The sequence below is a fragment of the Pseudophryne corroboree genome, chromosome 2 (assembly GCF_028390025.1).
Source record: "Pseudophryne corroboree isolate aPseCor3 chromosome 2, aPseCor3.hap2, whole genome shotgun sequence".
In the NCBI taxonomy this organism is placed as follows: domain Eukaryota; kingdom Metazoa; phylum Chordata; class Amphibia; order Anura; family Myobatrachidae; genus Pseudophryne; species Pseudophryne corroboree.
This window is the reverse complement of record NC_086445.1, coordinates 47279109-47294461: the sequence shown is the minus strand read 5'-3', so window position 1 is coordinate 47294461 and position 15353 is coordinate 47279109. Positions and strand designations below refer to the sequence as shown.

The window sequence follows — 15353 nt, the reverse complement described above, 5'->3', positions numbered from 1 at the left end:
TTATGCAGCAGAGGCCTTTTTGCTGGCGATTTTGCCGTAGAATGTACTGTATTTGCTTCACTCAGTTTATCAAAATTGGGAACCGCAGACTAAGTCTACATCTTCTTGGCAATGACCTCCAAGGATGTGCTTAGCAACACCCCGCAATGGAAGACCTGCATAGCTGAAAAGCAATTGCTGGAGCCCCCTGGGTCAATTCTCTATGAACTTGGCTATGTATTGCTGGTACCCCAACAGTGACGGAGAGTAGCAGAAAAGTGAGGTTTTTGCTGTGGCTCCAAGATGATCTCCAGACTGATAATAGTGCAGTAAGTGCATTCTGTATCACTGCAATAAGCCACAATACAGGACATAGCTACTGAACCATAATGAGCACAATAGAGAATACTGAGAATAAGGGCACTCTCAGGCAACAAAATTATTAAGTGCAGTTACTAAAAACACATTTTATTGGATATACTGTATTTCAAAAATTGCTACGAAGTCTCCCAGACATATGACACGGCGAAATGTACAATACATAACCAGTGGTGGTTGAATCTGGAGGACTGCAGCTCAGTCCAAAACTAGCAGAGGGGAGCAGGTTAACCTTCAGCCCCTAACTGTATCTGTTATTGCTTTCTCATATTCCCAGGAGTCTGCATAAATGGTACCATCACCAGTGGTAATTAGAGGCGTGGTCACATTGGCTTTCCTCCTGTATCCACCCGCCCCCATACTACCATTGGCTAGATGACACAAGAGTTTGGGGGATGGGCAGATACACCAGGGAGGCCACTGATTGCTCTACCTGTGACTGTGATACATGCCTTTGACCCCCATTTGTTATGTTACCATTTCTGGAGACTCCCTGGAATATGAAGAAGTACAGATGGAGTCCCGCTCATCTAGCCTCTCTGCTGCACCTAGGTGCACCAAGGCTTATTAGCATAAGTCTTTCATCTATTATTCTCAGCTGCAATACAATACAGAGAGAACAATACAGCAGGGGATTAAGTCCGACTGCCCTGGCTCACTAAATCCTATTAAAGGGATAGATGAGGAGGGCTTCATCTGTATTTACATGTGAACAAGTGTTTAAATGTCAAATTAATGAAACAAATACTATAGCTCAATATCACGATTGGGTACTAAAAGGTACTGTTTATTGGGGATCTGCACGTTTGGTAGGTGAAATCTGAACTTGGGTTTTCCGAATCTCGGCTCGCGTCTTCCTGCCAAGATAAATTCTCAAACCAAGTCAAACATTCCTCCCTCCCACTTTGTTTCTCAAAACGAGGCAAGACATAATTTTCCTGGAAATCGCGGATCTTGTTTTTTTTCCATTGCATACAGTATAAGAATCAATTTATTGTAATCAGGCTCCATTCCACACTGGAGAGTGGGTGGGATGGGTGACTGCAGGCTAAGCAGTACTGGTTCCTGCATTGATGAAGTTCACATGGATGGAGTGGATGGGTCCACATTTCTACCCAAGAGTGCTATGAACGTCACATATACTCCATGTTAATTGTAAGAGTTTCTCAAAATTATTTTACCTATTAGTATTCTAAGTGCTTAGAGTGTGCACCTGCATTTTTCTTTTTCCTGTTGGTACTAAAAACTTTAGCATGTTAGCTCCTCTTAATATGTTTAAAAGTCCAATTCCCCCCATATTTTCCCGCTATATGTGTGTATATACTGTACACTAGTACTATTTAATTTAATTACCATTTACTGTACATGTAGTATGTGGGAATAAAAGTCTATGGCGGAGAATGTAAAAGCCTGTGAGAAGCAGGACGTGTGAGACTTTGTGCGAGTTCTCCCAATTTTTTAAAAAAAGTAGCAATCATTTACACTGCAAAAACCAGGGCCGTAACTAGGGGGGGCTAGGGCGGCACGTGACCTGGGCACAGAATTCTGGGGGGCGCAGAGAGACCAAGAGAACAGGTGGCAGACCCGGCAGAAGCAGCAGCAGTATATAAAACTTGGAGCTCACGGCTGTGAGAGGCGGACCCGTAGTGGAGCTGTGACACAGACGCTGGCTTCTCCTTGGAGCAGTAGTGAAGCCGCGCCTCCCGAGTCTGCCTCTCACAGCCGCGGATGTCACTCACCGGTCCTAGCACGCGGCGATGTCCCAGCTCTCAGCAGCATGCTGACGTCACTAGCAGGCGGCTCAGCCAGAGGAGAGGAGGCGGCCAGCAGAGTCAGTGTGTGCATGCAATCTCTGCTGCGCCCTACCTCCTCTGCAAGTGACCCTTTGTTTATAGTGGCTGGTCCCTGCTCCAGGACCAGCCACCCGTGTGCTGCTGCTGCTGTTGTGAACCAGGTGGCCTGCCCCCCTTCATCCACCGAGCCCACTCCATGCTGCCCTAGTTTAAATCTAACTGGAGCTCCATAGTAGCACAGAGTTGCTAAGAATGAAAGACACATCTTACTCAAGGTAAGATGTTCTGATGTTATTGTGGGGAATGGGCGCTGTAGTGTAGTTATGTAGTGTAGTATATAGGGTATGTAGTGCAGTGCAGAGGAACATGTAGTGTAGTAATGTAGTGCAGCGTATAGGGGGTTATAGTGTAGTAATGTAGTGCAGCGTATAGGGGGTTATAGTGTAGTAATGTAGTGCAGCGTATAGGGGGTTATAGTGTAGTAATGTAGTGCAGCGTATAGGGGGTTATAGTGTAGTAATGTAGTGCAGCGTATAGGGGGTTATAGTGTAGTAATGTAGTGCAGTGTATAGGGGGTTATAGTGTAGTAATGTAGTGCAGTGTATAGGGGTATGTAGTGTAGTGATGTAGCGCAGTGTGGCGTATAGGCGGATGTTTAGTGATGTAGTGCAGTGTACAGGGGAATGTAGTGTAGTGATGTAGTGTAATGATGCAGTGCAGCGACGTTGTGCAATGTATGGGGAAGATGCTGTTGGGGAGGCCATGTGACAGAAGTTCAGCACATCTGGGGCAAACGGGACATGTGGGGAACACACTGCTGTGTGCCATATGACAGATGCTTAGGGCATTTGAGGCACACTGGGGGGCAATATGGTCTATTAGTAACCATTTTATTCTAAATATATGGTAATTTAGTGTGATAGTGTGTCTGTGTGTACGTGTGTGTTGAGGTGGGGGTGTGTGTGTGTGTGTGTGTGTGTGTGTGTGTGTGTGTGTGTGTGTGTGTGTGTGTGTGTGTGTGTGTGTGTGCCAAATTGCAGCCTTGCCCCGGGTGCCGAAAATCCTAGTTTCGGCCCTGCAAAAACCAACCTGTATTGTGGGTGTTCAGACTCTCACTAAGCTGCTTTGGCAAATTCGAAGCCTACAGTATAACCTTTCAATAATCCCGCTCAAATGTGTCTGAAGAATGGTATTTATTATTTAGTAAAGGAATCACAAATGTATGCGATAAGTGATGAGATAATGTGATATGCAATACGATATGACATGTTGTTTGATGTGATAATGCAATATGATGTGATGAGGTAAAACTGTAAATGAAAACAATGCAATTACAATATGCATGTGAAAAATAAGGCAAGTCTAACATATACAGTATATAACATGGAGTATGCAAACATAACATTATATGTGCAAGAATAGACTACAGTGCAATCAATATAGCTATCATGCATGACGGATTAAGCAGGTCTATAATGGCACAGTTGAAGACAGAAACTCACCATCGAATGTTGTACCAGGTTGGACCCATGTAAAGTATGTCTGTCTAAGTCCATTTGAGAAATGGAATTTGCTGCTCAAAGATCCTTTGGTCCAGAATGCATTGCTAGACTAGCTAACTTGGAGGGTCAAATGCATCAACTTTGAGCTATTTCTGTTCTGACCACTAGAGGGGGTTGATTACACAAAGGACTGTTAACACAGAAATAAAATAGGTTTAAACAAAACTATGATGGTGTTATGAATGTAACTGAGAACTCTGATGATCTTCTGGCAGTGACCCCTGTATACCCGAGGTTGAGACTCATAGAACGCACTCAGCAGGTCTTCTTGCCTATAAGAGCCACTTTTCCCATGTGTCTACCGGTACTGGGATGCCCACCAGGACTTACGCCACTGGCGATAATATAAGCTCAACCCTCGAGTGACCTGAATCAATGCCGGTAGGAAAAACAATATGGACAAGACCAAGAATACCAAAAGACAAGAACAAGACAAGAAAATAATGAATTAATAACAAGGTATGGTAATAGGGTATTGAGAGACACAGAAGGAGTGGTGCACCAATGGTAATAGCAACGAGGAAGTAGTCTGGAGAGATGGCAATAACCGACTAACAGACAGGGTAATCTAATGAAAGAGACAGGCAAGGAACATAAATCAGCTGGTACATACATAACAAGGAATGCTCTGAACAAGCAGTGGTAGCTACTGGCAACAACAGAAGTGCATGAACATAGAGTTCAGACAGGGAAAGCAGAACAGACATACGAACACCACAGAATGCTCCAGGCCAGTGGATGTTACTCCTGGCAACACAGAGGTGCAATACTACTGTAGAAGATAATTAGACAAGGACAGACAGAGAAAGACTAAGACCAGGAATTGGACTGAGGACAGACTAATATGGCTGTGACTATGTACATGGTTAAAGAGGCCAGAGAGAGAGACTGTAGTGGAATGGAACTGTGGTAATAGAGGCAACTGTGGTGTTTATGCGAGAAGCAGCTGTATGCAAATAGAATGATAATGAATAGCAAGCAGAAAGACCAAAGATATAGACAAGATAAAGAAATAAGTATTGTGTGGAAGAATACAAACTGCACCTGATGCTAAGGCAGACAGGATCCTGACAGGACTGGGTCTGGAAAAGATTCTTTAACATGAGAGCACACAGACCTGGCAGTCTCTCACAAGAAGCAAGAACCACACACTGAACTCCCACAAACAGCGCATGAAACAGGGACATAAACGATGGATAGATTGCAGGGACACAAAAAGATTCTGCAGAGCTGTAAATCAGAAAGAATGGAAGCACCAGGACTGGGACTTGGCACAGATGGACAAAGGTTTCCGCGGCAACCAAATTCTATGACCAGCAAGGAATGAGGGACAGACAACACATATATAGGAGACAAGAGCCAATGAGAGTCACAGCACAGCCAGCCTCCCCTAATTACCAACTCTCTGCAGCTGTGCTGCTGCACCTCCACCAGACTCCTGACTTTCACAAGAAACAGACTGGAATCAGGTAACAAAGCATTCCCCAACAGGTGTGCTGCTACAGCAATTAGACAGAACAGAGCTGCAGACAGCACATGTAACAGATGGAAGGCATGACACTCTCACTCTGGTATCACTGATACCATATATTAAACTCTAAGAAGGTAACAGTAAGAACAGTTCAGATACTGGTCTAAGGAACCACTTAGTTTGCTTCAAAATCTTGACTTAAACCTTACGGACTTTCCCACCCTTGCTGGGGAATGTTTTGGTTACAAGACTTAAAGGCCACTCATTGCGTTTTGACTGGCGATCTCTGATGAGCACAATGTCACCTGGTTTTAGGTTGGATTTGGCAACTTGCCACTTGCTCCTTGGCTGCAAGGTAGAGATATACTGTATTTTCCACCTGTCCTAATAGGTATATGCAAGGCTTTGAACTTGTCACCACTGACGTTTGAATAAGTCTTTGGTGTTGAATTCTCCAGAAGGAGCATAGATAGTCCTGGTCTTTTGAGTAAGGCTGGAGTAAGCAGAAGTGGATCATCTGGGTCATTAGAACTGAAGTTGAGGGTGTGGCAATGACAATATCTGAGACTTCAGCCATGAAGATAGTTAAACTCTCATAAGTATTGCAGTTCCTACTTGCAGAAAGATAGAATCAATGATTCTGCATATTATGCCGATCATCCTTTCCCAGGCTCCTCCCATATGAGAAGAATGAGGAGGGTTGAAAGTCCACGTACAACATTTTTCACTAAGGTATTTCTCCACTCCTTTTGTGTCAATGTTTGAGTGAATTTGTTGATTACTTGGCTGCTCCAATGGAGTTGGTGCCTCTGTCAGAGCTGATGTGATTTACAGGTCCATGGATGGCAATGAAGCATCTAAGGGCATTGATGAAGCTTGAAGTGTCCATTGGTTCTATAACCTCAATGTGAATAGCTCTGATACTCATACAGGTGAATACAACTGCCCAACACTTGCTGTTTGCATTCACTCCTCTTGCATGTTGGATGATGACAGTCCAGGGACCAAATACGTCAAGACCAATGTTAGAACAAGGAGGGTCTGTACTAAGCCTGTCTGCTGGAAGATTAGCTATCTTATGAGTTTAAAGGTGCATACACACTGGGTGTTTTTGCCCAGCGTGTATGCACAGCGATGATGTGAACATCGCTGGGCGGAAAATCGCTCAGTGCATACACACTGACCGATTTTCACCCTGGCCCAATGATGTTCATGAGGGTGAAGAACTTTCCACAGTAGGAGACTCTGGAAAGTGGTTCACTCTGCTTGTAAAACAAGCCAATGGACGGCGGCCAGTAATGATGCGGGAGCGCGCATCAGCGCTCACCTCTCATCGCCCGCCCATACACACTGGCCGAGTTTGAGCTCAAAATGCCAAGAGTGAGCTACTTTGAGCTCAAAATGGCCCAGTGTGTATAGGCCGTAAGAAGTACCACAAAGTCTGTGGCAAATGATGCATTTGAAGATTGTGTTGCTTACACACCTTTTCACTCCAATAATCCAGAACCCAGCTGACCGTAGAGCTCTTTCAGTAAACAATCATCACCAGTGTTTGACTTCATTGTGATAGTGTTGCACAATTAAAAAAGTAATGTGATGACATCCAGGAATGACTAAAGGATTTTTCTCATTTGATCCTAAATTTGCTTCTTGAAGGTGACCTACTCTCAATAGATCTTTCTAGTCAAGAAATGTGTCTAGCTTTTTCAAGATTCTGTCACTAGGACTAAGATTTCCAGTGGTAATGTGAATTTCTCTAGCCTAGGTTTGGTGCTGAACAACACGGATAATGAGGTTCTTAGATTGTTTCATTTCTTCTGCTGTGTAAGTATTTTGACAGTGATACCAACTATAAATTTATTGACATTTGTGGCTGTAGTGCATTTAAATGAATGAGCTACTGTAAGTGGGTTAGGTAGGTAATGGCTCTAACAAGTGACTTCCAAGTTGGAAATCTCTGGAATCCGTAAGGTTCAAGTTGACAGTCTGAAATCATGGTATGGATTGTAATTACTTGTGGTGGTGTTACAACATGTGAGTCTGCATCTACCAACTCAAATGTGCACTTTCCGATTGTTCCGATCTGCCTTGTACAGGAATTCAGGTCCTCTGAACCATGTAGTGTCATTGAGGAGACTGGCTGAGATGGCTCTTGTAGCATTGTCTGCAGGATTATGAGCAGTAAATACATAGTGCCACTGTTTTGGTTTTGTGTATCTTCTGACCATTGCACACGATTGCTGACATAAACATGGAATCCTCTAGTCTCAATGCAAATGTACTATAACAATACTGTTTGTGTAGAATTCTGTTGCTGAGAGTTTAATAGGCAACTAGCTCAACTAGTTCTACGGCTAGTACTGCAGCACAAAGTTCTAGTCTGGGCACTGTGTGCTCTGGAAGTGGTACTAGCTTCGCTTTGCCCATGACAAATCCAATATGACATTCACCTTTATTGTCTATGGTATTAAGATATGCAACGGCAGCAAAGGCTTGGACTGAAGCATCAGAGAATACACACAGTCTCTGGTTTCGTACTTCTGTAGAAGGCACAGGAGCATATGGACGTGTAATATAAAGGTTGGCTAAGGTGGACAAAGACCTTTTCCACTCTTCCAACAATTACCTTTTCTGTAGAGGCAGTGGGTGTCCCAGTTGGATGACAAACAGATCTGGTCAGGTCATACAAGCTGTTTATAGCAGACAAGACAGGATGCAGTTAAAATACCGGCTGTCTGGATCCTGGCATTCAGGAGACCAACAATGGAATCCTGACAGTCCGTAAAATACCACCGAACAAAATCCCGACCTCCACCGGGTATTCGCACTAGGTTGGTGGGTCAATGACACCAACCGAGTGGGAAAATAACCTGTGGCGAGTGTAGCCCGCAAGGGGACTCGCTGCTGGGATACCGACAGATGGGATGCCGCTGTTGGTATACTGACAGCCAGTAACACATACCATATCTGACAAGACACCTATGCGAGTGAAGGACTTTTCTTCACTGTTTACTTGGAAGGTGAAGGAGACAGATTTCAAGTCTCATAAAAGTCCAAGGCTACATTGGGCTGGTGGTGAATCAGTTCCCAAATCCAAATCACTTAAGTCAGTGGTATGATATTGAAAAGGGAAGGCTTCCATCACTCCTTTGCTGTTGGAGGTTATCTTGTGAAGCCTGGGATTAGAATATGCAAGCATTTCCTGAGCTCTCTTGAAGAGACTGATTGCTGTCTCATCTGTTGGCGTAGATTTTAAACAGTTATCCACAAAGAAATATTTTTCTACAAGTTGTCTAACATCAGAACCATACTCTAGCTCACCCTCCTGAGCTGAACGTCAGAGTCAGTAGATGGCGACTGTGGGGGAAAGTCTGTTACCAAAGATGTGTACCCTCATGCGGTACTCTACAATATCTTTTGAGGCGTCATTGTCTCTGAACCAAAAGAATCCTAGGAAATTCCTGTCTTTTTTTCTCACAAGAAAACAATGAAACATTTGTCAAATGTCAGCTGTGAAGGCAATAGAGTCTTTTCGGAAACATAGGCGTACTCTGAGGACTTTTTGTTATGGTCTGGTTCTGTCAGGAACACATTATTTAAGGAGATGCCTTCAAACTTTGCATTGGAATCAAATACGACTTGTACATGTTATCTGTTGTTAGGTAAGCATCGCCTGGGTGTTCTAAAGGGTAGAGGTGCAACCCAGCTGTTGGCATCATATTTGACTAGTCCTTCTTCCATTATTTCCAAGAATAGTTTGTCACCTATGGACATTGCCACCTGGTCATCCTTTTTTGTTCTTTGGAAGATGATCTGGTAGTTGTCAGATACGAGGTTGTCACTAGGAGAATCTATGGCAGTACAGTGTGGTCATTCTTTTATAGGGAAGTAATTGTGGCATGACTGAAAAAGAGAAGGGTGTCCATTTCCTAAAATACAAATAAGCATGCTGTTGACAAAAGCTGGTTTGTGCACATCTCCAAGACATACTTCTCCTATTATGACCCATCCTAGAGCATAAGGTGCACTGGGCGAACCATTAATCTGACTGGCTTTGTGAACTTGTAGGATATCTCTCCCGATGAGTAAAGTTATCTGGGCTTGTGAGTCCAGTTTTGGTATCAGGATGCGCTATACATTTTAGAAGTCCATGATGAATAGCTGCATTTGAGATGGGAATTTCAGACCTATATTCTGGGATCTCACTGTACCAGTGATAGCTGGTAAGAGAAGGCATGTCTTTCCATCTATGGACTTGACTTAAGAGCCAGTAGCTCTCCTTCCTGATGTCTCAAAACTACCTGCACAGGTCTTTAAGGAGTAAGGAGTGCTGGGGCCTTTGATATTAAAGGTCTCAAAGAAGATTGATCTGACTTGTTACTTCGGTCGTCTAGGATTGCATACATTTTGACAGCTTAATCTGGCTGGTCTTTGGGGTAGATTCTGACTAAACAGATTTTGGAGCAAGATCTGTTTCTAATGGCATCTTTGCGGACTTCAGTACATTGTGAAGTTATTTCTGGTGTGACTGCAGTAGTGTCTTTTTGCTCTGCATTGTGCTCCTCGCCATACTCGGTGTCATCATAACTGTATTGAAAAGTCCACGGGGGAGGCACAGGGTGTATAGCTGTGTTGTGATCTGTGCTGTGAGATTCTGCGCAGTTAGCACTAACCTTACAGTCTTTGGTGGGGTGAGATGTAGAAAATCAGCAGATACCATTTACTCTTAAGAAGGCCTTGTAGTTCTCCAGGGACTTCTCTCTAAAGGCTTTGCATTTCAGGAGAGGATGTGGTTTGTGATGCAGAGGACACAGCTTGGCAGAATCTTTATCTCTGGTCTCTTGGAAAGCAGAGTTGGTAAACCTGTGGGAAGAATCTGAATAATGCACATTAGTCTTGTGAAATGCAACTGATGTTTTGCAGAGGTTAGGTAGCACCTGTTAGGGTAAAGGTAAAACTAGGATCATTCCTGGTCTCAGCTTGCTGATGTACAAAGTCCACGAAAACAGAGCATTAGTATTTGGAGCCACAGATAATCCATTGTTCCTGTAGATTATAAGGCAGCTTTTGCACTATAGGGTTGAGACCTCTGGCCTTGTCAAGGAAGTAAAGTCCTAGAAAGTCTTCCTCACATTTGGCTATGTGAAGCTCCATTAGTAAATCACTTAATTCTCTAAGTCTGGGATAGCCCTTGTTAGGCAACCTAGGGAAATCATCAATTCTTTTGAACAGTGCACTTTCTATTATCTCTCATAAAATCACTCATTAAGTCTATCCCAAATCATTTTAAAGCCATTTTCGGGGTGGTTAATATTGATGACTCTTATCCTTCTAGCATGCTTGGCGGATTCATTCTCAAGCCATTTAATGAAGAGGTCTATATCTTCTGATTGCATTTTGGAAAGAGGATTGCCAGGCTATGAAACTCTCAGGGTGATCATTGAACTTTGAAATTCCTTCTGTGACCATCTCACGGTGAGCAAGAAACTTAGCAAAGTGTAATGCATCTTGATTGGCTCTAGGAGATGTTGTTGGTGCTAACGTATCTTGATTGGTTCTAGGAGATGCTGTTGGTGCTAATGTGTCTTGATTGGCTCTAGGGGATTTTGTTGGTGCATTAACATGGTGGGCAAATGGTGTGTTGTCATACCTGCTAGGATTGTCTGGTTCCTGTTGGCTTGTATCGTAACACTTTTGAGTTTGCATATTCAGACACCTGGTATGGGGGAGTGTTGTCCCTCATTGGTTCACTGTGTCTAGATTTCTCTTGCTTTTAAGTTTGCAGTTTGTAGCTGACTTGTGGTGGCGCCGAATAGTGTGTTTGGAATTTGATTTCATACCTTGTACTGATGGAGGGTTACTGCCATTTCTATAGATTTTGCGTACATATTCTGATGTGCATTGCATTGAATTCTGTGATCCAAGTTCTGCATCAAGTACATTAATGGTTCCCTTTATGTTGAGGAGTTGTGCAGACTCCAAGAACTCTACTTCAGCCATGGCAGCTGCAGCTTCCTTCCCAGCAGCAAGTTTCTTACTACAGTACTTGCATCTAAGCTTTTTCTCTCCATATCTTTCCTTGCCTCCAGACGTGCCTTTTATATTTCTTTCTCTGCCTCCAGACATGCCTTTTCTATTTCTTTCTCTGCTTCCAAATGAAATTTCTCCATTTTCAACTGCATTTTTTGCAGAGTTGACCTGTACTTTAGCGGCTTCAGCTTTTGCGCATGCAAAGATGGTTGCATTACTGACAGATGCTGATTTTGAGGAACCAGAGACTTGGGACCTTGTTTTATATGAAGATTCATCTTCTGAGACACTATGATGGGCTGTAAATGCTTGACTGTGTAGAGACTGCTGTATTGCCGTGTGCAAGTAACTGTGCTGACAGTGTAGCAGGTCTCTGGGATGTCAAGGTCTTGGAACAGTTGTTAAGCTGTTTGACTGTGCAAGGACTGTTGTATTGCCATATGCAGGTGGGTGATGTTTTATTGATGAAGACAGTGTCCATGTGTCCAACTCGCTGATAGCCTCAATGTTTTACTGTTCAGCCTCTCACTAAGCCGCTTTGACGAATCCGAAGCCTACAGTATAACCACCTTTACTTTCCAATAATCCCGCTCAGATGCGATGTCTGAAGAACGGTATTTATTATTTAGTAAAGGAATCACGAATGTATGCGATAAGAGATGAGATGATGTGATATACAATACGATATGATATGTTGTTTGATGTGATAAAACTGTAAATGAAAACAATAAGATGCAATTACAATATGCTTGTGAAGGCAAACATATACAGTACATAACATGGAGTATGCAAACGTAACATTCCATGTGCAAGAATAGACTACAGTGCAACCAATACAGCTATCATGCATGACGGATTAAGCAGGTCTATAATGGCACAGTTAAGGACAGAAACTCACAATCAAATGCTATACCAGGTTGGACCCATGTAAAGTATGTCTGTCTAAGTCCATTTGAGAAATGTAAAAGGCTGCTCCCAGCTACCAGAATGCACTGCTAGACTAGCTACAACAAGTTAGGAGGGTCAAATGCATCAACTTTCAGCCATTTCTGTACTGACCACTAGAGGGGGTTGATTACACAAGTTACTGTTTAATACAGCAATAAAATAGGTTAAACAATACTATGCTGGAAGGCATGACAGCAGGCAAGATGGAAGAGGACACATCTCTATGTGTGTGCTTCCAAAATTTGGAATCAGGAATGGGAGTGAATAATGAGTGTGGATGAGAGGTTTAGATCTTTTGAAGAGTGAAGAGGTTCGGTTGGGAGATATCCCTACATTCTATAGATTGACCCCCAAAGCTACTGCCATCTGAAGATGGCGGTAGCCCATTGTAGTCTCTGGGCTACATATCGTAGGCATACAGATGGGTCCACGGTTATCTTGACTAGTTTTCTGCGCCTAGGCACCACATGGAATATTAGCATAAACCCTTCATCTATTGTTCTCAGCTGCAATACAATACAGAGAACAATACAGCAGGGGATTAAGTCATTACAGCAGGGGATTAAGTCCGACTGGCCAATCTCAGTTAATCCTATTAAAAGACAAGATAAATGTGGACCCATCAGAGGATTCTCCCAGAGCCTTCTGCCAAAAATGGCCACTGGTCATGTGCGGTCAGCAGTACCGTGCACGAACAGCATCCCTGACAGCACACTGAGCACATCGTAGGGACATCACAGCCCGTGTCCCTGTGGGTGCACTAAGATACATTGGCCCAGTAAAATTGCAAATTGCAATGCAATCCTGGGTGCTAAAATCGTGCCCAGACTGCACTGAATATGCAATTAATGATAAATTAGCCCCCAAATCTCTTTAAAAGCCAGCTGCTTGCTACATTAATTTAATACTATACAGTATTTAGAGTTTGTTATAGAATAGCAGCTGGATTCATTGGTTTTCGTTCCAGTTTTTCTCTGATTCTCCTGATTAGGTTGGTCAGATAATTGTCCATACCCTTCAACACGGCAAGTAACATTATTCAGAGTACTTACATAATGGAAGAATCCAGGACTAACATCATTATCTCTACATCAGTTATCTCTACATCATTATCTCTACATCTACGTCAATATCTCTAAATCAGTCTCTTAGCAACAAACTTTGTCTTGCTCTTCTTATTGCATCAACAGCTTATCCTCCATCAATGTCCTCTCCACAACCAGAACAATGGCGCACATGATATCTGGGAAATCTCACCTGACTCCAGTGACCAACACATTTAGGCTCTTGGCGATCTTCAGGAGGTGCTCACATATCTCTAAGGGGGCACCAAACTTCTTGCTGAGACAGGCTATCGATCCCTTATCATCAGTGCAGATACGAAGGATCATCCTGCACAGAAGGGGCAATAAAAATTTGAATAGACTTCTGGTAAGAAAATGTAAGACGCCACATAAACTGTTTGGTAATATTTAATGTAGACGTTCTCTTTATCGTCTATGTCAAGACCAATCTTCTTTCTAATACAAGGATGTTAAAATACTTTATTCAGATCTGTCTATTCCTCCTTATAGATGCTTGAGATGCATCTTCATGCAGTTTTTGGTTCACCTTTTCAATATCATGTTGTGACTGGTAGACCCAACCGGGAATATCAACAGTAGAAAGGAAGTGGGCAAGGGTGGTAGCACCTGAATGGAGATGGAGAATTGATGTCTGGGCAGTTAATAGTCTATTTATTAAGCCTTGTATGGAGATAAAGTGGACGGAGATAAAGTACCAGCCAATTGGCTCCTAACTGTCATTTTTCAAACCCAGCCTGTGACATGACAGTTAGGAGCTGATTGGCTGGTACTTTATCTCTGTCCACTTTATCTCCATCCAAGGCTTAGTAAATAGAATCCCTTAGACTGAAGAGGAAGGAAGCCATGTCATTCTAATAATAATCCTGAACATTATATTAAATACTGCTTTGGTTAGCATCTCTGCTTGACACGTCATGTGCCTAAATTTACAGATTACGAATGCAGACAAAGATCTACTGAAATATGGTTTATGTAAAGCATTGCTTTAAGAAATACTGTACGGTAGCTTTGTTCCTAGGCAAGTCATAATGTACTTCCACTGCCAAATAATTGGTGGTTCCATGGGTCTGTTGGATTTAGGAAGGGAGTGCAGTTAGTAATATGATAAAAGAGGAACAATTTTACTAATGGATGGAAGTCAGAAACTGGGATTCCTAAGCAATTGCCAACACTGTATAGTAAAAATTGACAGAAAAGTGCACACATGCTGGAGAGGGGGACGTTTTGCTATTTGGGGTGGAAGGAAGGTACATTAATCAAGGCAGATATGAATGTGTTAGAATCTTGAGGGAGAATGATACATATACAGTAATAATCTAGACTGTCCTCCACTTACTCTGTGTCTGGGTGATTCTCTGAGATTTTCTCCAGTTCACTCTCACAGTCAAACGTCATCCTGTTGACTCCATGCTTGGCTGCATATCGGATGTGAGACGGCTGTTTGCAGGGATTTGCATAGACAATATCAGTGGCAGGTACTCCCATCCCTAGTATCATCTTTATCTCAGTCTGAGGACAAAATAAAAGGCCTTGTGATCGACTTACATTTCTTGTACTGTCATTTGGAAGTACGATAGCAGCATATTGGGGCTCAGGTAGAATTTATCTCTATAAAGACACATTTTCTTTTGCATTTGGGATGTCCAACTCTACACGAACCACATTATGTGCAAGTCTTAAAGCCTATTAATCACTGGGGTCCCCAATGACTAATTATCCAACTCAACGCGAGATGTAGCGGGAGATACTTCTCACTGGAGCAATTCAGCATTGCTCTGGTGTAGGGACAGCTGCTACGAAAAGCAGCTATCCCTGCGATCAGTAATACTGCTGTTAGGTTCCTGGTGCTCAGAACAAGGGAGATGTTATGAAGTGAGTCCAGAGCACCAGGACGGAATGCTGGGAAAAGGGAAACGGAATGGGAATAGCCCCTGGCACCCTACCTCCGTTGTTTTACCCGTGCTGTCAATTCACTCTTGCGAGACTGTGGTTTCTTGGGCCCATGGCAGCCGCGTTTGAAGGGCGGATAAAGTCTGCCCAACTCCGATGCCCCCTCAGGTCTTAAGGAGAGACAAAGAGTGAACTGAGACAGGATAATAACAAGGGG

General features: G+C 43.1%; 1 protein-coding gene across 1 annotated transcript in view; it reads right to left on the bottom strand.

The window, feature by feature from the left end:
• Positions 1-15353, bottom strand: part of LOC134997163 (antizyme inhibitor 2-like) — a 154155-nt gene that overhangs the window by 30941 nt on the left and 107861 nt on the right. The window contains exons 5-6 of the mRNA XM_063951254.1: positions 14583-14755; positions 13419-13553 (exon numbers count right to left, since the gene is read on the bottom strand). Of these exons, the coding sequence (XP_063807324.1) occupies positions 13419-13553; positions 14583-14755 (308 nt within the window). The remainder of the gene's footprint in view (positions 1-13418; positions 13554-14582; positions 14756-15353) is intronic.